This window comes from Aristolochia californica, unplaced genomic scaffold, assembly GCF_029961685.1.
Source record: "Aristolochia californica isolate CCGP_79_NKW_82.1479 unplaced genomic scaffold, dmAriCali1.0.hap1 SCAF_16, whole genome shotgun sequence".
Lineage (NCBI taxonomy): Eukaryota > Viridiplantae > Streptophyta > Magnoliopsida > Piperales > Aristolochiaceae > Aristolochia > Aristolochia californica.
In genome coordinates, this window is record NW_027181837.1 from 21,610,525 (window position 1) to 21,638,366 (window position 27,842).

At 37.4% G+C, this 27,842-nt stretch overlaps 4 protein-coding genes across 6 annotated transcripts; 2 read left to right on the forward strand and 2 right to left on the reverse strand.

Annotated features, from left to right (window-relative positions):
- Positions 1-141: 141 nt before the first annotated feature.
- Positions 142-2,920, reverse strand: LOC137953789 (peroxisomal 2,4-dienoyl-CoA reductase [(3E)-enoyl-CoA-producing]-like). The gene is made up of 5 exons (XM_068801297.1): positions 2,609-2,920; positions 1,207-1,366; positions 902-1,074; positions 592-814; positions 142-484 (listed from the first exon to the last, which is right to left on the reverse strand). Exons 1-5 carry the CDS (start codon positions 2,792-2,794, stop codon positions 330-332), a joined length of 897 nt encoding a protein of 298 aa, XP_068657398.1. The 5' UTR covers positions 2,795-2,920; the 3' UTR covers positions 142-329.
- Positions 2,921-8,209: 5,289 nt separating this feature from the next.
- Positions 8,210-11,465, forward strand: LOC137953483 (MADS-box protein AeAP3-2-like). Of its 3 annotated transcripts, XM_068800900.1 has the most exons (8): positions 8,211-8,304; positions 8,605-8,852; positions 9,639-9,705; positions 9,797-9,958; positions 10,355-10,396; positions 10,708-10,749; positions 10,826-11,037; positions 11,255-11,465. In XM_068800900.1, coding segments are annotated over exons 2-8 (714 nt in total). In that variant the 5' UTR covers positions 8,211-8,304; positions 8,605-8,664; the 3' UTR covers positions 11,256-11,465. The 3 variants fall into 3 exon arrangements, with proteins under 3 accessions (XP_068657003.1, XP_068657001.1, XP_068657002.1); XM_068800902.1 differs by lacking the exon at positions 10,355-10,396 and having other exon boundaries at positions 8,210-8,304; XM_068800901.1 differs by lacking the exon at positions 8,211-8,304 and having other exon boundaries at positions 8,334-8,852.
- Positions 11,466-12,381: 916 nt separating this feature from the next.
- Positions 12,382-16,110, forward strand: LOC137952910 (uncharacterized). The gene is made up of 7 exons (XM_068800019.1): positions 12,382-12,432; positions 13,185-13,310; positions 13,536-13,768; positions 13,852-13,998; positions 15,324-15,404; positions 15,500-15,559; positions 15,647-16,110. Exons 2-7 carry the CDS (start codon positions 13,220-13,222, stop codon positions 15,845-15,847), a joined length of 813 nt encoding a protein of 270 aa, XP_068656120.1. The 5' UTR covers positions 12,382-12,432; positions 13,185-13,219; the 3' UTR covers positions 15,848-16,110.
- A 2-nt stretch (positions 16,111-16,112) lies between these two features.
- LOC137952908 (ATP-dependent zinc metalloprotease FTSH 12, chloroplastic) lies at positions 16,113-27,360 on the reverse strand. The gene is made up of 19 exons (XM_068800018.1): positions 26,775-27,360; positions 26,161-26,348; positions 25,776-26,002; positions 24,969-25,246; positions 24,425-24,502; positions 24,105-24,347; positions 23,849-23,989; positions 23,593-23,760; positions 23,270-23,382; positions 22,621-22,837; positions 22,184-22,255; positions 21,705-21,824; positions 21,492-21,608; positions 20,949-21,125; positions 20,136-20,255; positions 19,966-20,040; positions 17,121-17,228; positions 16,710-16,790; positions 16,113-16,537 (listed from the first exon to the last, which is right to left on the reverse strand). Exons 1-19 carry the CDS (start codon positions 27,192-27,194, stop codon positions 16,460-16,462), a joined length of 3,021 nt encoding a protein of 1,006 aa, XP_068656119.1. The 5' UTR covers positions 27,195-27,360; the 3' UTR covers positions 16,113-16,459.
- Positions 27,361-27,842: the final 482 nt, after the last annotated feature.

Below are 27,842 nucleotides of genomic sequence, written 5' to 3' on the forward strand. Positions count from 1 at the left end.
ACTGAGAAGCAGCTCTAGAAATTCTTAGTAAAAATGGTTTCCCAAACCGTTCAGATGTGCCTGTTTCAAGCAACTCCCAGAAAGTTGCAGCAACTACCAGCCTTGTCTGCTATTACAGTGTAACTCTCAGCCAAGGTAAGAAATTTCCAAATCGACCAAATTTGCAGAGTATGGAAAAATAAAAGCTTTAAAGAATGGACTTTGCAGGAGAACAAAAATCTGGTTATTGCAGACCAAATGAAACATAGCTTCCAGGATTTTGTTCAACGAAAACCATTACAAGGCTGCACTGGTAATTTATTGCTAAGCAATTATAAATAGCTATCATCTTATAGTTTACTCTTCGGAACCCCGACTGGTGTAGCTCTGGACTTCCTCTCAACCACTCGAGAGAGACTTCTTACAGCTTCTTTTGGAATAATGCGCGTTTGGCTGAGCCATAATCCTCCATCAACAACCAGAGTTGTTCCATTCACATATTTACCTGTTGGACAGAAAAATGAAGAATAAGATTCAAAATGATATAAGCAGGAAAACAGAAACATGAATGAACCTTCTGTCAAATCCCTACAGTAGTGAAAAGTCACAAACCTGCATCAGAAGCCAGGTATATAGCAGCCATTGCAATATCCCATTTCTCCCCAAGTTTGTGCAGAGGCATGGATTCCCTGGCTAAGCTCACCAGTTCATCAGGTGCAAGTTTTCTCATCCCTGTAGTGTCTCCAATGGGTCCTGGTGCAATCCCATTTACTTTAATATCATAGTCTGTCCCCCATTCCAGAGCCAAATTCCTTGTAATACTATCCACAGCTGCCTGTTAGAAGGAATAGGAGCAGTGTAAAACAACCTGAAGGCAGGGGAGGCTAAACTACTGTTAAGTGGAATGTGGTTCATGACAAACCTTGGCAGCGGCTACATGAATTTGGTACCAGGATGCGGTATAATGTAAAGTTGCACTGATGTTCAAAATAAATCCCCCAGAAGATGAATCCTCTCTTCCCAGGGCTCCTTTCTTCAGATATTTTAGTGCTTCGTGGCACATTGTGAAAGTTCCAACAGAATCTATGTCTATAACTGCAACATCGATAAAGAACAATGGAAATTATTTAGTAACTCAGAAGCCAAGAGTAGAGGGCCATGGTCCAGAAATGCAGAACACCATATGAGTAATGTGATTTTGATGAAAAGTGAGATCAGAAACATAACCTGTTCGAAATCCATTAGGGGATAAGTCCTCTGAGGCAGCAAGAAAATTTCCAGCTGCAGCATTGACAAGAATATCAAGCCTGCCGAAATGTTTAAGAGTCGATTCAACAACTCTGGTCGCATCTTCCTGTTTACGAACATCTCCCTTAAGTCCAATTGCCTGCAAATTGCTGTTGTCATGCTTCCAATCTTTGATTTCAACATCTTCCACATCATTTCATTTTCATGTTTTCTCTTCTTTCAACCTTGCATCAAGAACACTCTTCCAACTACACCATGTTGCTTCTTCCTCACTTTGAAAATGCCATTTAGAGTTCCACTCTAAATCTTTCTCAGCTTATCTTTATTAAAATATACTTCCTATTTGTTAATGTGTATGATTATTCTGATTGTAGTGAGGGCGAAGAAGAAACTTTAAATGCACATGAACCAGGTAATTGAAATTAATAAGACCACAAAACATACTTTGGTATTGCAGGCTAACTGGGACATGAAGAATTTTCAAATTATTTTGTTACATAGACAGAAACCTCTCAGATCATGTATTATCCCACTAAAATGAATATCACAATTACCACATAAATCATGTATAGGTGAGAGTAACTTACTAGCCTCAGAAAATCTGTTTGATTTGTTATCTTTTTGGTTATTGAACCCAGAGTGGCTCCACCAGGGATTTTTTCCAAAAGGTCTAAACAGGTATAAAGAACTGTCATATTTCTTTCCATTTTTGAAACCAGAATGCAACAGGGAGACAAAACAATTGATAAGTTAGCACCCAAGGCAAAGCATTTTTATGTGTTACAAGCTGAGATTTGCTTCCTGACAAGATTTTCAAAACTTGATGGGCAGATCTTCTCTTTGAGCAAATGTTTTATGGAAAATTTATTTTTCCCAAGCTGAAGTACATAAACAAATGGACAGGCAGAAAGAACGATTACCTCAAAATACAGAACAAAGTGAGGAAACCAAAGTTGTAAATGCACCCAAATCCTTCAAAGCTATATACAGGAAAGATGCCAGAAAACAGACAGGACAGACAAAACATATACCACAGATACAACATCACAAACAAATTCTACTTGTAGTAATAAATTCAAAAGCTTTACAGGTGGAAAATCCAATCTAGCGATATGATCAAATCCTTTGACAAAAAAAAGAATTCATCCGAACCCAGAAAAAGGAAAGGCAACTAAATCAACGAAAATTCAATATAATAAACAAAAGAAAATCCCGATTGCAGACCTGAGAAAGATGATGCAAATGGAACAAAAAAAAAAAAACAAATGGAACTCAATCAACGAAGTTGCATATTGAACTGGTTGACGATACCGACCCACAACCGTAAAAAAAAAAAAAAAAAAACTCTAAAACAGTTACAACAGAAGGTGCAGGTCGATACCCGAATACCCAACGACTCGAGAACAGAGACAGCTGCATCGAGAACATCCTTCCTTCGTCCCATGATCGCCACTGAAGCGCCATGTTTCCCAAATTGCTCGGAAATCTTGTACCCAATTCCAGAACCTCCGCCCGTCAAAAGGGCCACTTTTCCCTTGAGCACATCGTTCTTGAACGGAGACACCATGACAGATATCTTTCTGTTTCCCCCCTTTTTCCTGCTATTCCTCCTGCCGTCTTCTTCAGCTCTGCCCGCGAAATTCAGCGTAGACAACAGAGAGCGCAGTGGGACCAATAGAGAGAGTGAGAGAGAGAGACGTCGATTACGTTTCTTGTTGTTTTTGAAGTAGGAGGGAGAAAGTAGCGTAATGAACCAGAGGTTGAGAGTAGAACCCGGTCCGCCAAGTGAAACCATTTATCTCGTTCAAGTTGAACCGGATAATATGGAACTGGACCAAATTTAAGATATATTAACATCATAAATAATTTTTTTTATTAAAAAATTGGTTTTCATATAAAAATTTCGTTTAATTTTGAATCTCTTGAAGCAGCACTAAGTATATATATATATATATTACCAAGAAGCCCTTTTCTTCTTTAAATAATTTTTTAAATTTTTTATCTAAATAAAATAATATTAAATTAAAATTATTTCATATATTTTTTCCTCATAATTGATCGATTGGGAGAGCTTAAAAAATCCAAGTATCTTTGCAATCATATTTTGAAATAATTTGGTAAGATTTGATCTAGAAAATGTGAGTTCAACAATTCAGATCCACGACTAGTGAGCTTGAATTGTGAAATTATATTTGACTCAAGCTATTTTGATTATATCTCCCACTTGTAAAAGCAATATGTTTTATTGATCTTTGATTTTAAAATCTCGTCATTTTAAGATCATTTGAGTTGCTACTTACATTGAATAGATATTTAGAATTGGTGTGCCTATTATCGTGTTTGAGTTGTAAAACTTACCTATCAGAGGGGTATTTGAATTCCGTTGACGTGAAAACATATAACCCTTGTTCATTTTGTCACGCCTTGGCAAGGCAAGACCATTTTTCATCTAAAGTCAATCGAAATAACTTGCTGTAGCCATAGGAAGAGGTTGGTAAGCCTTTTTTGCTTCTGTTGTGAGCCATAAGTCCTTGTAAAGGTAGACACTACTAACGATCCCTTAATCAGGCCTAGGTTGAATTGCCTGATGTGTTGCTACCAAAAATCCCATTATGGGTCTAGACGTTATGTGCTTAGTGTGTTGGTGCTTTAAATCCCAAGTGTGGGTCTAGGTTGGAAGCCTAGTGTTTTGTTGTTGACTAAGTGAAGGTGTGTTATTGTAAGTTGGCTGTTGTAGTCAATTAAGTGGTGTAATTATAAAATCACATATGCACATTGTGTAAATTGGATGAACAATCATACATATATGATTAAAATAAAAATAATCTAATTAAACAACAAAAGATAACAAACTTATAAACTCCTCTCTAGATTTGTTCCTGAAAAGGACCTAACATGATTGATGTCTTCTATGTTATCTTTTTAGGTCTCTTCTCTATTGCGCGGTTGTAGTTCTCTGATTGAATGGAGAGCAATGTGGGTGATTCAACAACAAAACACAACAAAAAGTAAGCAAAGTTGGGAGACTGAAGAAATTATAAAAAAAATATAAGATAAAGTTGGGACTTAGGCATATATTAATCTAAGTAAAGATAACTAAATGTCAAGTGGTTTCGTTCACTCTTGTAGGCGGTAGCTTTCCGCACTTAATAGATCGGTCTTTTGGGTTGTATTGGCCATCAGAGCTGGGCACGCCACATCCCGCATTTGAATCCCGTGAGAGGCGGTCAAGAATGGGCGGGGTGGGTGTCAGAGTGGTTCCATCCACTTTTGTAGGCGGTAACTTTACGCACCTAAAAGATCTATCTGTTGGGTTGTATTGGCTAACCGCTATCACTTAAGACAAATGCTAAAAATAATTTAAAAAAATATTCATTTCTTTAACTTGGCCCCTTTCAATTCCATGTATAATAAGAGAACAAATTCTTTAATGAAGTGTTATGACGATTAAACTTAAAATTAATATTTTTTTTTACTATTATTAGTTTCATATATTTTTATTCATTAATTAAATATTTCCATCTTTACACTTGCTATGATGATTAAACTTAAAATTAATATCATTTTTTACTATTATTAATTTCATATATTTTTATTCATTAATTAAATATTTTAATATTTCCATCTTTTCCCTGGTTGGTTTCTTCATGAGTATGTTTAGTGGTCCATACTTGGGAGTTCTTCGAATGTGACACAGAGGCCTGATACTGTTGAATCCTCCATGCAGGAGTTGAGCCTGCAATTCACATGCACCAGTGGGGGGCCACCTACCTCCTCTCTCTCTCTCTCTTTCTCTCATGGTTTCACGTTGGGGCAAACAGGAACCTTCCCGGGGCTATTTAGGGGAAGACGAGGTTGACTGGGAAACATCTCTGAGCATTCACCAGTTTCCATTTAAAGAAAGAGGAAGATGATGTTCTGCTGTTTTGCCTTCAAGGGGCGAAGAATACTAATCATGCGTTTTTCTCAAACTGTCGTTTCCCATCTCCCAAAACGCGTATTTTACTCTGCTGGGAGAAGATCGTATCTGCCCCTCCTTGAGATTTTTCTCTGCAACATTTCCGTGAATTTCTGCTTGATTTCAACTGCTTAGAGGAGATTAAGCAAGACCTGTTTCTGGGTTCTTGATAAAGAGACCGCAGCTTCATCCTCCCATGGATTCATCTTTCCAACCTTCTGACTCGCTTTCACCTTCCATTCTTGTCCTGCAAGAGTTGTTACAGAAAACTACCCGGCCTCCCCAAGAAACTAAAGAGATTAAAAAAAAAAAAAAGATAGAAAAGGTTTCTGAGAGAGAGAGAGAGTGAGTGATTTCTGTAATGGCTTGGTCGCTATTTCTGATAGCTATGGAGTGGTTGCTGGTCAATTATTCAGGTGAGGAGGAAAGTGGAATAAATGCATGAACCGATGAACAGAAGAAAAAGTGAGGTTCAGATGGACTTAAATGTCCATAAAGTAGCAGGGGCTCTAATGGAGTGGTATTCCATCCTACATAAAAACACAGATACATGAAAGACAAAGGCTAGCTTTCCATTTGGAGGGGGGCTTCACGGGTCAGATCGATGGAAATCAGACGATCAAATCAACCATGGTCTCATCTTTTCTGAAAGTAAAACTAAACCAGAAAAGCCAGAATTACCCATGTGAAATTTCCAGTAATCTGAACAAGAAAAATTTATGATTTTCTTTTTTCTGTTACAACTAGGGACTTTTTAGACTTGGTTCGACAGATAAAACCATTGAGAACCAGATTAACAAAATGTCCAGGTGACAAGGAACACCAAAACGAAACTTCCTCTTTACTCCAAATTAAAAACAGATGTTTCTGAAGCTATCCATTTCCAGGCATATTCTCCTTCAATTGTTAAGAGTTTATGCAATTCTGTATACTAATTGTGCTGGCTGGTCCCAGATCAGAACCCATTTCCTGTGTTAACATCCCACATCACTCGACAGGAGTTACAAGTTTCTGTATTTACCAAAACTATTGCCCAGTTTACATCAGCTCCCTCCTTGAGGACAAATTCTTCCATGGTTGCACACATAGTAAACTAACAGGAGTGTCTGAGACAACTTGTCATGTATTGCATTTCCAGTTGAATATCTATTTCCAAGGAATGTCATGTACTAGATATATATTCCTCATTGCAATTTATAAAGCAACAATTTGACTGAACTCTGTTGTTAGTGACATCTAATTCGTTTTTGAGCTAATCCATGAGTTTTTTGAATCAAAGTTTGTTAGGAAATAAGGATGAAAAGGATTAAGAAAGCAAATTTTCCTTCAAAATCAATCTAATATTATGGAACTGTATTTGCCTGCAACATATATATAGACATTTCGTCAAACACCCTCACATCACCATAAATTTAACAAGGTTTCTGCATTTGCATTACCCAGATAATCCCCATGAAGTGTCTTCTGCCTGCCTAAATTTTGCAGCTGTTAAGGATAGCTTCATCACTAAATCTGGAGGAAACGTAAGCAGTAAGAAGCAAAGCATAAAGGGCATTTTGGTGTCTCTAACACAAGATTACTGAAATTTTACTTCATTTCACGAGGATGAGGATTGTTTTCTGTCTCATGATGGTGCCCTCATCAGGGATAGTAAAACTTGAAGTTTATCTCCTTGTCATGGGTTTGGTTCCTAGAAAATGAGTCAAATACTTCGTTTGTTTGTTTAGTAAATTGTCAGAAATTGGTATTGTTTAGGTTTAGACAAATGCAGATAGGAACATGAAGTACTTCTCTCATTCCATTTGACAGAGCTCACCAAATATCTCAAAGGGTTGAAAAAGATGATCATCTATAAATGGGTAAATTCACAGTTCACCCACCAAACAGATTCAGACTAAAACCCAGAAAACTACGATACGACGAGCGTTTCTGGTATATAACTGGAAAGAAAAAAAAAAAGCCATTTCAAACCATTTACACCAGTTTTCATCAAAACCCAGAAGGAAAAAAAGGGGGGGTAGAAGACATGGGAGAAGGGAAGCAGCTGGGTTGAACCACGAACGAGTGTGAATTCATGACAGAGACGAAGAACTTTAAGAGGCCCAAGTGCAGAACCTCTGATACTATATATCTTTCCTACCTAAACATGGAATAATTCACGATGACTGAAAGGTTGGACCCAGCCTTCTCGATGAGGAAACCCCTGGTCCTTTTCAGGATTTGTGACGCTCTGTCGTTTCCCCTTCAGTCTAGGGTTTTGGCCAACTCCTCCACGTTCCCTCATCTGGCAATCCCTGGTTTTATCCCCACTGCAACTTTGCCTTACTCGGCAAAAATGAAGGTTTGGGCGGTTATCAGTCGCCAGCACCCTTTTTCTTCATCCATTGCTTTGAGAGGGAGGAGGACTTTCAGCCGTGTTTTCTTAACTTAATTATATCCATGCCACTCACACCATTTTTACAGAGGTTTTGTGCCCTAGAACTAAGACAGGATTGGAGTGAAACTACTTCGGAGTGTGACACCAATCAAAGGCAGTCAGATACGTTGGAGTTCATTATAATAACAGAGAGCAATACTTGTTCTGGCCTCCCTGGTTGGTGGCAATACCCTAGAACACATCATAATCCGATAATTGAAGGGATTATGCTTATCCCTTGGTTGATTAATTTTTAATACTTACAACCATTAGACTAAATTTATATCGTTATACTACTAGAAATGCATACAATCACTTTTTGTTAGGGTCTATTTGGAACCCTAGAAAAGAAAAGAAAATAAAATAAAATAAAAATATGACCACTATTATTACCAAAAATAGTTAGTGAAAATGAATTAATGATAAAAAAAAATTTCACTAATTTTTTTTTGGAATAATAATTGTTAAATTCTTTTGTTTTTTCCCCATGGGGTTCCAAACAGACCATTAAGGAGCAGTTCCATCTGCAGCTAGCACTGGCTAGTGGTAGTAAATTAATGTTTGCAGAGGGCAGATTAATAGTTTACATGGACATGGAGGGCAAGGAGGGAGCTCCTTCTGGTCGTCTTCTTCCTTTTAAAGTGCTGAACACATCATCCTTGCCGTATTTCCGAGCTCTCCTTCCTCAAGCAAGCAAGATCAGGTAAACAACAGTCTCAAAAACCCACACCCCTTCCCTTCCCTTCTCCTTTCTTCCTCCTCTCCTCCTCCCCTCTTCCACCTCCTTGCTTCACAAGAAGAAAAGAAAATCAATGGAAAAAAAAAAAACCCATTTGGGTTTCGTGAGAAAAGTTTTCTACTTTTAATGAGAGTTCTTCTGGACTAACAATCCTTATATAAACCCGTCCCAAATTGAGCTTCCTTGCCAAAAATTAAACCCTCCATGTTTCTGCCTCCTTGTGTTTTCTAGTACTAATCTTCAAGAGTTTTCTCCTTTAACCAGGCAATTCAGCAGCAAAAGTGGTGCAAATTTCCCTTTTTTTCAGTTCCACTAGTGATCACTATGGGAAGAGGAAAGATTGAGATCAAGAGGATTGAAAATGCGACGAATAGGCAGGTCACCTTCTCCAAGCGCCGAGGTGGTCTGTTAAAGAAGGCTCATGAGCTCGCAGTGCTGTGTGATGCGCAGCTTGGTGTCATCATCTTCTCCAGCAGTGGGAAGATGTTCGAGTACTGCAGTCCGCCTTCGAGGTCCATGCATCAGCCACTCTCTTCCTATTTTCATTATCTATTTCTTGTTTTGATGCGTTTTTTTTTTTGGCTTCTTACTGGTGCAGTACAAATAATTTCGTAATTTGATGATCGGTCTCTTCTGTCATTCAAACCCTCTACAGTTCATTCCTACTTCTGCAACTTAGTTCTTTAATTTCTGAGCGTAAAAATGAGGATTTTGAGGATTTTTTTTTGCAGAAGATGACTGGAACGCACATTTCGTTTTGACTGGATTGATCGAATTTTTGTCATTATGACATCTCATTTTCTTCACACGCTGTCCATGTTCATAAGAAACTTGAGGTCGGGAGCTGCTAGCTTCTGATATATTTCCTAAACGAGTTGTCGTGTGAAGCAGCTTCTGTGATGATTAGTTTCTCTCTTTGGCATTGTTCTCCACCCACGTCTCGTTCTGGGCCTGTGCCTCAACAGATCTTTTTAGTTTCTGGCAGCTTCAAGCTTTAAATTCACGATGTATATATTTCTTCAAACCTAGCAAGAGTTTTCTAAATGTGTTTCTGTAGAGATTTGTATAATGCGTCTATTATAAATACCAGGATGAAGATCAAGATCATCGATTGTCATCATCTTCCGGAGAAAAATAAAAATGGGGTTTCGGATTTGAACTGTTTGAGTAGCTAAATCCATGAAAAAATCTGTGTCATTTCCTTCGAGGAGCACAAATGGGTGAATTAGTTGCACTACAGATTCAGTCAACTTTTACATCTTCAAATTTTCCGCTGATCGTGCACTTGAATTTTGCAGCATGCGGCAAATCATCGAACGGTACCAGAAGCTTTCTGGAAACCGTATTCAGGAGTTTGATAACCAGGTACTACTGTTAGTTTCGAGCTTTTCTGTTTTCTGTAGGAATCAGAAAAGCTCATCGTTTCTTTTCTTTTCTTGTTTGTTGCTTCTGTTAGCAAATTTACTGTGAGATAACGAGGATGAAGAATGAGAACGATAAGCTCCAAGCGAGCATGCGACACTACACTGGGGAGGATTTGGCTGCCTTGTCCATGAACGATTTGCAGCAGCTTGAGCATCAACTAGAAATTTCAGTCAACCGGGTTCGAGCAAGGAAGGTTTATTCTCTTTCTCTCTCTTACAGCTTCTCTAGGTTGCTCAAACCTTATCTAGATTGCTGGCCATGCTTGGAGCATTAGTTCATGTTACAGTAGGAGGGTACAAAATGTTCCTATCAGTGATCACAGAAGCAAATTTTAATGGGCTAAACAGTTCTGAAGAACTGATTAGGATGGCAACCTGCTTTAGAGTTATTTTGACTTGATTTGGATTTCTATACCTAAGATCATGAGTCACTAGTTTGAAACCTCTGCAAGGAGACTTCGATGATGATGGGATAGCTGCATGATATCTTCTTTACTGATAAGAAAACAGTCTGAAAAATGGGTAAAAATCCTCCATGAGCCTGTGATTAAGGTACTGCAATCTTGATCTGTGCATGATTGGCTTTGCAGAACCAGCTGCTGCAACAACAACTGGAGAACCTTAGAAGGAAGGTGAGTAGAATCCTGTAAACCATGTGAGATGCCCTAAAATCCCCCGAGATTTCCTGAGCCGCCTCTCAGCATGAGATAGACCGCCGCGCCCATACACAAAACTGCCCTGGTTCTGTCTGATACTGAGGCGGGGTTCAGGAAACCCTAAGTCACCCTGCAATGATCTGATCTTTTAACAATACCTTAGGAAAATTGTAGAGGAAATTAACTGGCTCCCTTCCTAATTTTTCTGTGCTTCCCGAAAACCCCATTTTCGTACGTTTTGAGTCTGCCTAGTTCAGTATTTTGATTGCTTCTTCTGTTTGAACCAGGAGCACTTGCTGGAAGACCAAAACAACAGTCTTTACAGGATGGTACTACTCACTAGATCTCTTTATCACTGCAACATGAATTAGGTATTATTAACCTGGTTACTATGTTTGCCATTAGCTTCAAGAGCAGCAGCAGCTGCAACACCAGGCAGCAATGGAGCATAAGATTGTCGATCAGCCAGCACTGCTGGAGCCTTTTGACGCCTTTTACCCAGACGATCAGGCCAGAAACTTGCTTCAGCTCTCATCTCAACTCCACCCATTTCGTCTTCAACCAACTCAACCCAACTTGCAAGACACCAGCCTTCAGCGCCATGGCCTCCAGCTTTGGTATGAACCCTTTTCACCAAACACATCTTCCTTCTAGGCTCTGGTGAGTGATGGATTAATTAGCTCAACCAGAAAACCATGCTCTACAAATGGGAGGTCACCATGAGTGAGTAGCTGGTGAAGCTGCTTCTGCCAGACCGGTTAAAGCTTTTAACTTTTCTTGTTCCTGTTTTTTTTTTTTTTTTTTTTTTTTTCATTTTCTTGCTTCTTGTTGCAGACCATGAGCTTGATCTGGAAAAGGAAATGGGAGAGGGATGAACTGGACCATGAAGAGCCTGTGGTTATCTGTTTATGTTAATTAACCTGTTGAACTACTTTAATTTCCTCTTTTTGTACTTTTCTTATAAATATATATATGCTCTTGTGTTTACACTGTTATGGAAGGCTAATGTGATGTTTAGTAATCCAAATTGCATGGACTTAATATTTTTCTAGGCCTATAAATTGGTAACAGTGAACCCTAAGATCATTCCATTGCCTATATTTCTAGTGGGTAAATGCCTATTTTTTTAATCTATTTGACACATTAGTTGTGGGTAAATGCCTATTTTTTTAATCTATTTGACACATTAGTTGTGGGTAAATTGGCTTATACATAGAGAGATAACACATAGACATATGATTAGAGTAGCCTTATCCAAATCATGACATGATTAATTAAATTTTTTTATAACATGAATAAATGAGTAAAACTATAGAAGAGACATCTCAAATTGAGTGAAAGAGATCTCTACCAATCTTTTCATTCATTATCTTCCGATTTAAGTCGATAATATTTTAATATCTACAACAACATCATCTCTAATTTTATAAATATCATGGATTCTTTAAAAAAAAAACTCAAAAACAAAAGGTGAGCAAACTAAAGCTGGAGGTCAAGTACTCTTGTTGTTATTGTTGTTGTTGTTGTTATTGTTGTTTCTGCAACTTAAGGTTTTGTTCTGTATTTGGCTTTTTAACGTTTTGTCAAAGACGGTGAGACGTCGTGGGTGTCAGCTTCCTAGCAACGCGAGAGATTGTGAGAGAGAGAGAGCAACAGGATTTCACTTTCACGTGTTTCTCTTAATAACGAGTGAAAGTGAAATACCTAGGCAATGTCAGTCGAATATATAATAGAAGTTTAAAAATATTTAAAAAATTGAGTTATATTTTATTTTAAACATATCTTAACTCAGATAAAAAATATTATATTGCCATTACCTAATTTGCCCCTTCAATAAAATAGTAATCGACAATGCAGGCAAAGAGGGTCGGGTCGGGAAGGACGGCTCACAATACTGGCTCTTGATCCGAACCATTATTTAAAGGAAATTGCTGACTCTACGGCTCTGCCCATCTGAACAAAAAAGCCTTCTACCCTCCACCTCTGTTCTCTGCCGAGTTCCATTTCCTACGGTACTTCTTCAATCTCTACGTGTAGATTTGTTTTTAATATTCAGAATGTTTATTTTCTTTCTTTTGTGGCTTTGATCGCGTCAAAAAGCAGCGGAAGCGTTGAGTGGAAAAAATTTAAATCATTTTTATTGTATTTGTTCCTATTAATTGTATTTGGTGTTTTTTTTAATTTATTTATCGAATTTTTGGATTGAGGTCATTTTTTTTTATTGGTTTCTCTAGCTTGTCTACGGTGAGCCTGGTCGATTTCTGAGATGGTTCTGAACTCTCTTTTTTCTCAACAGAGCATTTTATGTTATTAGGGTTTTTGAGGTGAGATAATATCCTTACTGGACGCTGGAAATGTGGACCTGAAATATCGCAGAATTGGTTAAGACAGATGTTCTTTTGTAGTTGATGCAAATCAGGATGTTCTGTGGAATATTACAAAAATTGTTGCTCCAGGACAACGTTCTGTTTTCTTTTTATAATACCCTTTTTCTTTTCTAGGATCTTTGATTTTTCTGTTTGCATTTTTTGTTAAGGTGAGGTGAGGCATCGGGTTCTGACCACATTTGATCAATTTTAATAACAAAATTTGGAACTGCGGTTGTGGATTCCTCTTCTTTTGCACGAAAACGTGAGAACCTTAATGAAAACCTTCAGTTTTACATTTACTGTCTACTGTCCTTTGAGGTTTTGCATTTGATATGTTCATTTAGGGCCTTTCCTAGTTCTAACTTGGGTGACCAATTTAGTGTTCCTTTTTGCAGGTTTCAGAAATTCAGTTCGTCTCATTTTCTTTTCAATGAGAATGCGTGTCACATTTCTGCTTGCTGTCCTGCTTTTTCTGTCAGTGCATGTGACAGCGAGGAACGTTATTGTGTTCAGGAGTACTGGTTAGTAAATTCATCATGATTTTCATCTTCTTTGGTCATACGCTCATCACACCAGTGTTGGGATTAGTAATTTGAATCTTACTCCATTCTTCTTGGAGTGGATTGGACAATTTATGTTTTCTTTTGGCATGTGTGTCATGTTTAGCATTACCCTAACGGTAGTAGAATTAATGAGAACTAGACCTGTTTAGATCATTTGACGAAGTAAATGACCCTTTTACACAGCTGAAATTACATTTCCAGAAGACACAGTCTCAGGTGTAACATCAACTGTGTTCCCCTCTTCAGAAGCAGAGATTCTTTCTTCAGAAGAAATTTCGCCAGAGTTCGTATGCCTTTCATGCCTTCAGGTGTCAAGAAAAGTTGAGAAACTCCTGACTGACCCTGTGTTGCTAGAGAAAGCGAGTACAGTCTCAGCTGATGTTTGCAATTTTCTACCTTCAGATTATCAAGTGAAGGTACGTCTCCTTTTTGTATTATAGTAAGATCCTTCCTGTCCACCCTAGGTGTTTCTTGACAGGGTTATCTATGCAATTTGCAGTGTCTGGACATGTCAGAAATGTATGTACATCAGGCAATTTCGTTCCTCCAAGGATATTTTTCAGAAGTAAATCTATGTAATAGTACAGGCTTATGTCCCGAAGCTGCTACATCTCTGCTGCATTTGAGCAAAATAGAGGAAAAAAAGGTAATGTGATAGCTCTACCTTAATAAAGGAAAACAAGTAAAAAGTGAAAGATTGATCATTTGATTATTGCCTTCGTTTGTTGGTAAGTGCTGTGTTCGCAGAAATAACTTAGTAATTGAGAATTTTGAATATGCTTAAACCTACCTATTTGCTAGGACTTTTGTAATAACAAGTAAGGGCCTTAAAGGTGCTACAATGTATCAGGAGCTATCATGGCTCCTTTGTGTGACCAACTGGTACAACTCTTCTATGTGTAGTTAGAAACTTAATTTACAAAAGTCTATGCTGTAATTAATGTGCTGCTTTGTAGCCTTTTACTGTTTTTCAAGTTATGCTATTGCTGAGCATCGATTGTGGTATGTAAAAACACAATGCAGTTTGTAGTTCAGAAACATTTACACTTGACCATGTTGACTTCATCTAACTTTATAACATTAAACATCTTGCTGGACCTATACTTGTCACTATGGTATAGAGTCATGTCTATACAATGTTGTAGAAACTGAAACAGGTATCGAACAAGCAGTATGACTGGTGTGGTTGTATTCAGTTGAACTGGCTTTAGCTACTGGTTTTTAAGATATTGTCATCAATATCAATTCAAATTGTTGTTTATGTTAAGGAATACATATCATGTTTTTAAGATAAAAGATTTTGCCAATTGAGGTTTTTCTTGTCAAATGAGGGTTTGAAGTTTCAAATTAGTCCAAAGAGGTCTAAAATTTTAAGTGTCTTAATAAAATAAAGGTTCCATCCAATGTTTGGCCTGATGGATTCTACAGAGAGGTATTACAGGAGATACATTGATGAACTTTACCTAATAGTTGGATCTATAGCCTGAAAGTGGCGAGCATACCAGGTACTGTTTTCTGTTATGTGGAACTGTGCATGTGTTGATATACCATATGTCAATGCCCTGTCCTGCAAACATTGTCTCTTTTGCACAACAAACATTTTGGCCTGCTGGAAATGCAGTTTGTGCAGGATGTTATACAAACTCCAGTACTCTGACTTTGTAACCATCTGAGTATTCAAATTTTTGGCGATGCTAACTTGAAGAAGAAATCCTGCTTTGATTTGGATTAAAAAATTCCTGCTCTGATTTTTATTTTTTTTAAAAAAGGAAATGTGCTACCTGCCATATGGGCCCTGTGAGGTGAACTTCAAGAAAATGAAATGTTTGAAGTTCAGAATCTCTTGGATACAATACAGTTAGCTCCGGCTCTGCTTTTAGTTTCTCTAGTGATTCATTGGAAGTTGTATCACTCGATGCTGGCAACCACCACAAATTCCTAACACTTTTTCTTAATGTTTCTACTAACCAGATACCAGATGAAAGAAGCTGCTCTACATGTCGCAATACTGTTACTCAGCTACAGAAGGATTTAGAGGACCCTGAGTTGAAGGTAGCAATACATGCCTGTGTAAAAGTAGCTAGTCTTCATTTTTTTTGCTGCAGCCTATTACCTGATACTCTCAATCTGATGCATATCTGCTGCAGATAAAGGTAATCAGAGCTCTTTTAAAAGCCTGTGAAAATACAGGAGACCATGTTAAAGAAGTAAGCTTTCTACCTATGGCCACCACTAGTCAATGGAAATATTTTCAGAGAAGAATTATAACTGATATATAACATTCACATTTGCAGTGCAAGAAAATCGTGTTCAAATATGGGCCTCTGATTTTGGCGAACTTGGATGAATACCTGACCGACATCGATTTGTGCTACACACTTCACCTATGTGATTCTGCTACCCCACACATAACCGAGGCTTTAACAAATATAGAACTCATTGAAATGCCATTTGCAAGGGACTTCGCAAGCTTGCCTGGGAAGATGGTCAAATAAACTTACACGTGAGTATTCGGTGCTTATGATACCGTTCATGGGAACATATTTGCTGTCATTCGTGCTTGCTGCCCTTAATTGGAGCTGGGAGCTTGAAGCTGTATAATATAAAACCAATCATGTTGTGTTTTATGTGCTTTATATAATGGCGTTGCTAATCTTCTGAGTTTGTAACGTCTTCTTAATCTAATGCTGTGCATACAAAAGTGGCTTAGAGACGTGTTGATGATACTTTAAGATTCAAGGACCTCACTGTTTCTGAAGGGCTTTCATAAGATTGAATGTTCATGCAGGAGCCTCCTTATTGTTCATTAATGAACTTATACATGCTATTACAAACCTTGACAGTTTTACATAAGTATGTTACACAAATAAATTTCTCTGGATGATTGCTAAAAAAATGGCAGGAAAACTTAACATAGAGAAATTTTCCTCTAAACAAGAACCAATGTACCAATATCTGATCAAAATTTTTTTGCCTCTCGCGAAGAAATTCAGGAACCTGCAAGAACCATGAGTGCTTGAACCACCTCCCAGTTGTTGAAGCGATCCTCTGATGGTGAAGACATGGAAGGAAACTGATAACTAGATGCTTAAAATACATTCTACATTTCAACATCGGTGAAGAGGTGCGGGATATATATCCAGTGGTTGATAACTCAAACGAGTGTTTACAGGCAACGGTCCATCCTGAAGAATTTATAGATGTGGCATTAGTCATGCGATTCAGATAAGAAAATGAATGGGAAGGAACAGAACATGTTAGCAGAGTTATGACTGGTAATTCATACATCCTTAATGTGAAATGTTAGCAGAAGAAATGATTGATTGAGCTAATGAACTGAACGGTCAAGAAAAATACCTTGTCAAAATTTATCTGGAATGGTTCAACAAGGTCCTCAAACATAACTGGAGAGAGTTTCTTCATTCTTTCTTCTACCTCCTGGAATAAGAAATGCAATGAGCTGCTCGCTAGATGCAAAAGAGATATTTGAAGTTCATTCCAATATCTACTTCCCAATCATCATGAACTTCATTTAAAAAAATAAAAAATGAAAGCAGTAATGCCGACAAACAAGTTTACTGGCTGAGATGCTTCTACCTATGTAAAGTTTAATCTAGCAAGCACATAAAAAGACAGTATGTTACATGCTTAAGGTTCTAGTGAAATATGAACATGAACATAGAAGTTCCCAGCAAGCACATTTAAAAATTAAAAAAAAAAATCTGGAAGGAAATGAAAGCATATGAAGAGAGCCAAAATCTGGCATACCAGTCCAGTTATTCTTGACTTTTCCAGAAGTTCTGCCGCAATCATATCAAGGATGTGTCTGTTATTTATAAGACCTGTCATTGCCATCTCTTCTGTTTCTTCAATATACTGCCAAAAACCACAATATTAATGTAAAATACATAGATGGATGAGAGATTGAAGAGAAAAGGGAGGAAAGGAGAGGAGAAAATAGGTCTGCAAGTTCCTCTTTTATTATTTTTATTTAAGTGTTACAATTTGACAAAAATACCCCTCATAAGAAGACTTATACATCAGTGGGTAAAAAGGCTTTAAACGTAATTTACAAGTAAAACCACACCAACTCTAAACTACTAATCTGGGCCACTTTGACAACAATATTACATAACTATCCACACATGAAATTACTAAAATAGTCCTGACTTCTAACTTTCTCCCTCAAACTGGAGTATATATGACAAATAATTCCAGTTTAACACGAAAATTACCGAAGTTTCACTTCCCAAGAGTATTTGTAAATATATCACCAATCTGTTCAGCGATCCTGACATACTGGACTACCTTGCCACTAATCACTGCATCTCTCACAAAGTCAAGATCAACTTCTATATGTTTTGTTCTCTCATGGAAAATAGGATTAATAGCAATAAAGATGACCTACTTGATTATCACACCTAAGAACCATAGGATCTTCAGAAACAAGTTTTAACTCCTTTAACATTGGCTAAATCCACATGAGTTCACTAACAGTATAAATCATTGCTCAATACTTTGCCTTTGCACTAGAACGTACCACTATGTTTTGTTGTTTACTCTTCCAACTAATGAGGTTTCCTCCAACGAATATACAGAAACATGTGGTGGATTGCCTCTCCAATTTAGATACAACATACTTTGCATCCGACTATCCTTCCACATTGACGTTATCATGAGTTGTATAGAGTAACCCCTTGCTTGGAACTCCCTTCAATACCGTAAGATCCTTTGGGCTGCTTCAAAATGAACCTTGCGAAGAGATTTCATAAATTGGCTTACTACACTAACAAGAAAGACAATATTAGGCCTCGTGATAGTCACATATATCAATTGTACAACCAATCTTCTATACATAGTCTTGTCTTTTAGTAAAATGTCGTCCTCCCATATGTTCTGACGAACTCCATAGGAGTATCTACTGGTTTAACTCCTAATAACCCAGACTCATGTAACATATCAATAACATACTTCCTCTAAGACAATATTACATCTTACTTACTCTTGGCCACCTCAATCCCCAAAAAATATTTTAGAGAGCCAAGATCCTTGATTTGGAAGTGTCTGTTCACATATGTTTTCACTTCTTCATTCCCTTTTGTTTCACTTCTAGACAGCACAATATCGTCTACATACACCATAAGAACTACACTCCTAGATGTTCGATGTAAAACAAATTATCACAATAGCTCCTCTCAAATCCAAAGGTTGTGACAACTTTACTAAATTTATCAAACCAAACCCTTGGATTATGTTTACAAAACCTTCCCATTCTCCCCTTGAGGAATATACCCAAGAATTTGCTCCATATAAACCTCCTCTAGAAGAAAAGTTAGTACAACATATATCAAAATTCGAACTATATTCATGCGAGCCATCTAAGAAAAGGTACCAAATATATTTGCTCCAAATATTTGGGTGTAACCCTTGGCCACCAATTGCACCTTATATCTTTCAACCGTCCCATCAGCATTCTATTTAATGGTATACACCCAACGACAACCAACAATAGTGACATCAATAGGAGGCTCAACTAAGGTCCAAGTTTGTCAAATCTATAAGGCCTCTATCTTGTCATCCATAACTTTCTTCTACTCGGGCGAACACAAGGCATTCTGCACTTTAGTAGAGATAAAAACACTGGATAACAATGTGGCAAATGACCTGAATGATGGAGATAAACTATGGAAGAGACACTTGAATATAGGATAGCATGTACCTTTTCTTTTGGCAATGGAAAGATCCAAATCATCAAAGATGTAGGAGTAGCTATGAGTTGGCCCAATAGATGGAGTTGAATTTCATCTTGTAAGCTATTGGTAGATTCTTATGCATTTTCCAATACCAATAAGATACAAATGAATTGGCCCATGCTAGTTTACCAAAATTATCCCAGCACTTTTTCAGAATTATATTGGACTGACCACAATGTATACACTTCCTATCCCTATGACCGCAACCTTGATTTCCTCCATCAAAACCCCATCCTCCCTCTCCCACTCTACCTCTAGATGTCTCAGATCAAGTGGGAGTAGAAGACAGGTTACGAGTTGCGATCTTTGGATACAACTGCACTTCAACTCTAATCACCCTATTATAACCTTTCCCTAGTGTAGGGACAACATCATCTGCTAATATCCTCGTCAAGCCTCATACTTAGGTCCTAATCCATTAAAAAATTTAGCCAGTTGAATTTGTCTTTCCATTTCTCGTAATTTTATAGAGTCCATGGTAAAAGGATGAAGCACTGCTATCTCCTGTAACACCCCACACATTTCTGTGAAATACTTTGTAACAATCTTTCACTCCTACTCATACTAAAGAACATCACATACAATTCATAGACATGAAACTAATTGCTTTATTGATTATAAAAAAAAGATTAGGGAGTCTTCCACATGTCCTTAGCAGTGTCACAACTAATTACTTGATTATTGACATAGGACTCTGAACTTGATGACCCTCTGCTTCCCAATCTCTGAAATGTGTAGCAAGGATTTGGGACAAGATTACAACACTCTCAGGGTAAATTTTTCACCCCTGAAAGTTTACATAGAAGTGTAGTTTCTGTGTAACCACAAAAAGAAATATAAAAGACATGAAGTGTGATTACCCTTGTCAGTTCACGTGTAAACAGCTCAGAAACTTCAAAACTCATATCAGCAGGAATCACTTGAGGGTCGTCCCACTAACACAATGGAGAACAAGAAACAGCTAAGTACTAACATGAAAGACATTTATTCGGAGCCAGATAAAATGCTTCACAAAGACAATATGAAAAACCTTGTATTTTATCAACTCTCCATCTGGACTATCTGGTCGATCAACCATCCCAATTTTCTTTATCAAACTAGTAAGGCCCAACCTTGAATTTCTTGGGCTAATAACCATCTCTCTAGCAATCTGAAATAAAAATCAAGTCAGTGAGGCAGAAACAAGATGTTAATTCCATATAAAGTACTTCAACATAATTTTTCTAGTAAAGGCAAACATAAAGTACAACATATTTAGAATTACCGTGCACCTGAGAAATAAGCAAAAGCCACCAGAGAATATGCAAAAGAAAATTTAATAGAATCATTTAACAACAAAAAATGTACAACGGTGTTATATCAGCTCAAGGATGATATTTCACTCCTTGAGGTCAGTATTAACATTCAGTAGCAACTGATCCAAAATAATCACTTCCTTGAACATTGGACCACACTTTACTAATTGCTTATGTTTTTTCATTTTCTTTTCAGCAGTTAACATCGCAAAACTCAAGTATAAATGTATCAGAAGAACCATCAGTCACTCTCATATAGATCAGTCTTATTGAGTAGATGGGTATCAGAGTCAGTAGTTACTAAACTAAGAAGCTAAAAGTCTTACAAGCATGAGAGAACTGCAATTAGTATTTCTGCAGCATACTGCGTTACAGCGGATGAGGCAAGAATCAGTGCCAAAGCACTCGATTGATACTTTTTTTTGATATTTCGCTCATCACTTTTTAACTATAAAATCATTCTTATGAATCTTTTTTTTTAAATAAAATATAATGAAAATAAAAAAATCTTGTGGATATTCTACATGCAGACTGTCTTAATCACTCACTTTTGTTATTCTTTCCAGATCATCTCTGCCTCCATCAGTGATGTCATCTCCAAAGACAACACGCTCAGCACAATTCCCCCCATGTGCTACCACCATTTGCATCTTCATATAGCCAAAGGTCGTATATCCTTGATCTACCATATCTTCTCTAGGATAGAAAACCGACATAGCTGTTTCCTGTATATCCCAACGTATTAAAAAAATGTCAATCAGTCTCCTTTCAATAAAATGACATAATAGTCCTCTATAAAGGGCCAAAAGGTTAAAGGGTGATATCAAGAAAAGGCCAAAATCACAAAATATTGCATATTCCTAACAGTCTGATGGAAAAAGAATTCTAAATCTTGCACACCTACAGGCTACACATCCCAAGGAAGAGTGAGTTGTCCAGTAGTTAATACTTTTGACATAGACAATTCATGTTGATATTCTTCAATTAATTGCTCAATACAACTTGCCCAGAGATCAAAAGCACTGTTCAAGAGAGTTGAGAGGAACCTCTTAAGATCCAACTTCTGAAAAATTTGTAAAAATACACTTTACCTTACCACCTGGCAGTAGCTGAGAGAAAGCATGCCAATCAAATCGAGGAAATAGATGAGCCAATAAAATATGACCAGCCTCATGGACAGCCAGCAATCTCTTCTTATCAAGAGCTACCTGTTATGAGAACACAGCATCCACAGAATCAACAATTATTTGGAACAATCAATTCAGATTCCTATTCTCAAATTTTGGGTCAGAATAAAAATATACACTGTTTTCAACTTTCTGTTGCTCCTCCTCTGTAAGTAATACCCCCATACCCTCGAGCAATTGTTTATCAAGAACATCAACAATATCTTGTTGTGTAATCATAGAATGTCCTTTTCTTACCTGAGAGAAGAAGTATTACGTTAGGTTAGATTCAAATATGGAATGAGAAAATGACATTCAAGAATATTATTCTGCTCTCATAGAAATGGAAAACTAAGATTTGAAGATATGGCAACCATTGATCATGTTCCAAATTTTTTCTGTAAAAGAAAGTCAGAGTATGTACCAATAGTTAACAGAATTTAGTTTATCTACAAATCATTTTTTTTCTTTTAAATGTTGAATCTCATACGCAAATGAGACTTGAACCACGATCGCGCACAAGAACACCATGTGGCCCTTAGCCAAAGGCTCAAACTACTTATCCACAAATAAATAAGAAAACATAGTATTACTTGAAACAAGAAAGATGGACTTACAGACATTATTCCTGCTTCATTAACAAGATTCCTTATATCTGCACCGGAATAACCAACAGTTCGGAACACAAGCTGGTTAAGTGAAATAAAGAGACCACAAATCAGTAACGAAAGCGTGTTCAAAGGTTCCAAAACTATCTAAAAAAGAATACCTCCAATGCATTTGAAAATAGTATAAAAGAGTGCGATGGAATATTGGAGCAATGCCCAACACTAGAAATCTCAGTAGAAATGAATTGAGAATTTAGTTTCCTGTATCCTCTTACATACGAGTTCTTAATTGAAACACTACAGGAATATCACGAGTGGCACACAATAATCCAACAGACATATATACATCATCAGTTCTCAGTTCTGGGTAGCTTCTAAAAAATGATAATCCAAGATTCAAGTCAAAATACTTACACTAGAGACATAAAAAAATAGCAGATGCTTACTTTCTGAAAGTCCACATCATCTGCAAGTTGCTTTCCTGCACTGTGCACACCAAAAATTTGGACCCGCTGCTTAGCATCAGGTAATCCAATATAAAGTCGACGATCAATTCTTCCTGGACGAACAAAGTCATAGTCCAGCTCATCTGGCCTATTGGTTGCACATATGAACATTACAGCTTGTCTTAGAGAATGCCGATCAATCCCCGTCTTCTCTTTCCTGAAAATATAAGAAGTTTCTAGTTATGAAATTGAATCGACACTGTTTTAGAAGGATTCACCCAAAATAAGCTTCAGTAGCATAAAAACCCAAGGAAAAAAACTTAGGAATGGAAAAGAAATCATATTTCTTCCACATAATCACACACTCAGGTACTTCATCCTTGTTTTTATATTTGTCCACTTAAAAGGTGGAAATCCACAGGCTTGACAAAAGACATAACCGGCTTCATGCAAGCATATGGAAATTGTTCCTACCCTTCCCTTGCATTTTAAATTGACTGCAAGTTTCTATTTGTAGGTTGCGACGTATTCCTGAATTTGAACAAATTGACCTTCATAAGGTCAACAGCACTACCTTGTTTCCTTTCTCAGACACAAGGGCAAAACTATTAGAAAGAATTAGAAAGCAGATCTCAAGACAAATACATACTCTCCATCAAGTTGTGAAAGCAGTGCTTCAAATGTTGCCCGTCTTCGTGGATCCTTTTTAGCATGTCTTCCAGCAATAGCATCAATTTCATCTATAAATACAAATGAAGGAGCCTGCAAGTAAAAGATGCCATTCACTGCATAAGCATCTCTATGAGACTACTATTTGACTCAGTACTCATTCCAATTGAATAAATTTGATCTTCTGAGCACTTCTATAAATAGTCCTAACCATGAATCTTAAAAAACCAGTGTCTCAAATATGAAACTAAGATGTGGCAAGCAAACCACATTTAGCCCAAGACACCTGCAGATTATACTTACATTTCTCCTAGCGATGGAGAAGATCTCATTAATTCTTGCTGCCCCACTTTTTTCACTATCTGTGAACTCTGCACCTGAAGCAAAAACAAAAGGTATTCCACTTTCCTTTGCCAATGTTCGAGCAAAAAGTGTTTTTCCTGTCCCAGGAGGACCAGAGAGAAGAACACCCTAGAATTCAAGAAACCAAATTAGGATTAAAAAGGGAAACAACTTAAATAACTTAACCAAAATACTTGGAAACGTCAAAATTGATTACCCGGACAAATTGGACTCCTTTTTCAAAGTACTGCATAGGGTTCCCCATATAGATCATTAACTCATCAAGAAGGTCCCACACATCACCCCCAAGCACAACTTCTTTATACATTGACTTGGTATCCTCTGAACCTCCAACAGGCTGGACACATATTGACAAAAGAAAGCAAACCAAAATATCCATTCTTCTGTAAGTGAATTGCATTCTGGAAAGAGATGGAGAGAGAGAGAGAGAGAGAGAGAGATCTGAACCTCACCAGGATGAAATTTTCTGCATAAGCCATATCAAAAAGTTGGTTATATCTCTTATATAAGTAGCGTTTTGATGTAATGTGCAGAAGCATCACAGATTCTCTAATTAGCCACAAAATTAAGATCCCTGGAGCTAGTGCAATTAGCAGCTTCAGAAAATAGTGAATCTGTCTTTTCTGAAGGAGGTCCACTTCAACCCCCGACGTATTTATAATCTCAAACAAGTATGGATCAAGAGGAATATCAACCTACAAAGAAGATGGCTTATCAGATTTTTGTCTAGGAATCAAACACGAAAACTAATTTAAATAGATCTTAGACTTACAACATACTCCAAGGGGAACCCTTCTTTCATAGTAACATATAATTTCTTTAAATCCTCAGAAAAGACAACAGCTGCAACCTGCTAACACAAGAAACTCTTAATAGATTTCGCCAAATCTTCTCCTTTAATCTTCAAGTTTTGGGAAATTCAATAGTGTGATTTCATATAGAACAATTAGTAATTCTTGTCACAAAACAAAGGATCGGAACAGCCAAAACTCAGAGTCAGAACCAACTTGTTCAAGATTTTTCCCAAATGGCTACAATCTATGTTGTAGGTGACTCAGGCAGATCCATGTCAGTCAGATTTTAAGCCCCTGATTACCTAGCTAGATTCAGATGTATGTACCTCAACATTAGCCAATTAATCTACTTTGGAGATTTCTTCAGCACCAAATGGCAAGGGACCATGAAGGAAGACATATGTGTATGTGTGCATGCCAATGTATATACGAATGTTAAACTGAAATGAAGAGCAGGATTTGCAAAGAAAATCAGATTTTTTTTTTTTCCTTTTTGGGACCAACAGTGCAAATAAAACATACCTCCGAGCAATCAAGCTTATGAAGGAAATAAGTGTATGGCAATTTTGGGCGATATCGCCACCATCTCTTAGCAATCCATAGGGCTCGGGTTCCTTGGGTTTCCGACGCTCTCTCCACAACTTCCTTCTGGAGACTTTTCTCAACCTCTCGCATATCAAAATCAACCACATACTTAGCATTCAAAGAATCCATTTGCTCAGCCATTTTATCCCTTTTGAGGATCTCTTTCCATGTTTGAAGTCTTTCTCGCCATGTCTCCCCACTTTGCTGATCCTCACCTGATAGCAAGCACAAAACAAGTTATAGCAAAGCCAGCCCTACAAGTTGACTGCACAAGATGAAACCTTCAAGTGCAGAAAAAGGCCTCTTCAGCACCACCCATATGGCAGTTGAATGTGTAGCCCAATGCCCCAACAACGTAGCTCCAGAATCACTACTGATCAGAAGATCTCACCTCCAGACAATCCTACCCATTTGATTGATGCATGTTTATTGGATGCTCAAATAAAAGCATTTAATCAATATGCGTAAAAAGTTAAACAACTATACAGCTACAACATAGCTGGTATATTGAAAAATTGAAACCACTGGCACTGCAGACACCATGACAATTCCCTCTTCAGTCTTTTGTTTGTGTTGCTTACACGTGCCCAAAACCAAAAGGGGCCGGTTTCAAATAACTGCATTTGATAGCAACTACAGAAGGCTGCAATGATAGATAACCTATACCATGCGTTACGTGTCCAATTCCTCAGCATTAAAGGGTTCAAATCCAGAGAAACAAAAGCTAGACCAAGAAACTCAAACCTGTAATTCCCAGATTCTCCTTCAATTCCTTTTTTTGGCTTGGATTCAGTCTTGAATCACTTTCAATAAGGCTCATGACATTTTCCTGAGAAGAGTCTTTGTCATCTTCCCAAGCATCTTCCCCAACATATGTGTTGTCATGAATAAGGGCTCCATCAGGACCTTCAATGAACTTCTGTAGTTTAAGGCCCTTAGGCATCGTTTTCCTCCATAAGCTCTTCTTAAATCTATGATATGAACAAAGTTCACATAAAAACATGCAAAGACATGCATACAAACTCTTAGACAAGGAAAGGCTAGAGATAGAGAATCTGCTGGCCAACTGAGAGGAACACAAAATTGAAGAAAAAAGCAGGAATCACCGGTTACGGAGATGAAAACTGACCTCTTAACATTTACTGGAGAGGGTACAGGGATCAATGCCTCCATGTATGCTTCAGTTAGTTCCTTCTTTCCTCGCTGATCTAGGCGAGGATTTGTAAAAGTAACGTAAAGCTTTTGACATGAAATGATTACTACAAGAGTATACAAAATCAGCGCTCCAATTCGTTTAGGCTCCCATTTCTCAGGGTCCTGTGAAAATAAACGACTATTACATTGTTTAGTCAATTAAAACAAAGGCAAAGGTTAGCAGCCAGAAAAGACACAAGACAAGATATTCACCTATACTAACAAACGCACATGGAGTTTCCTGAACAGATAATGCTCAAACAGGCCAAAACCCAAATGAAAGATTCTACAAAAATATTGCAAGATATAAAATTTAACCTCTCAGAAGTCAACTCCGCATTTTGGAGGGTAAATCTTCCAGATATCACTGACAGATAATTAACATTTGATGGCACAATGCAGAACATATTTGATTCACCAATTTTATTTTTTTATTTTTTTTATGAATTATTTGATTCACCAATTTACTAATGTGAAGTGAAAACATCCCAGAGAATGAGTAACTAAAAAAAAGAAAGATAAAATAGACACGAAAGCTAGTAAGAATACCTTCCATTTTTCCAACCTATGCCAATCGACAAACTCCGGCAACCATTCAGACGTCAATCTCTCAAATGCAACTTCACCTTTCCTGGCAAAAACGTGAGCCCCATCAACTACACCCGAGACCTTTTCACTAACACATTCCCAATCGAACCCAGTTTCTTTCTTCACTGATTCTCCCAAGTTCACTAAAAACCGTTTCGAACCATGGCGAATTGACCGAACTACGTTTTGCCAAGAGAAACCTTCGAACCCACCTCTGTTTTCTGAAGCAGAAGCTCGAAAAATCGCTCTTTTTCTACAACTGCTTCTAACTAGCTTAGCATTTAGAGGAAACGGACTAATACAAAAAAGATTTTGCTGGTTTTCACCAGATGCGAGAGTAAAGGGCTGTGAATGTGCTCCCAGCAACACCGAGAGAGACATTGAATAAAGAATGCAAAAATTTCAGAGAATAATTCGTACGTAGCAACGACTAAGAAGTGTAGCCCATTTTGGTTGCTGTTTGTTTTCGTGCTATGTTGGGGTTCAGGGTTTTATCCATCCGTAATAGAATATTGAGAGAGACGAGTCCACCACTGAGCAAAGAAGTCGACTGTGTACCCTGATAAGATGATCACAGGTTAAGCCTTAAGGACACTGGTTTAGGTAAGGAGGTGAATCACCGATACGTACTGTAGCGATATGTATAGCTGACACATATCGGATATTACTATTGGATTTCTCCCAAGGGGATAAGGCCGATATAGAGGGAGGATTTCCGTTTTTTAGTCTTCCTTGGTGTGCTGGTAACAATTTTGTTAAAAACAAATATAAGAAGTTCATCGTCTTCTCTCTATTACTTAACAAAACAAATATGAGTTTGTTTCCAAGTAGGTTTGATTAAGCAAGAGCACTTTGGAATTGGAGTAGATTAAAATGGAATCGAAACCACTGAAAAAACGTAAAAACATTAATTTTTTCAACTTGATTCTATTGCCCTAACCAATTTAACCAATGAATTTATAATTTTATGGATTTTTATAATAAGTAAAAAAGTATAACATAAAAAACATTAACTGTAGAAGGGAGAAC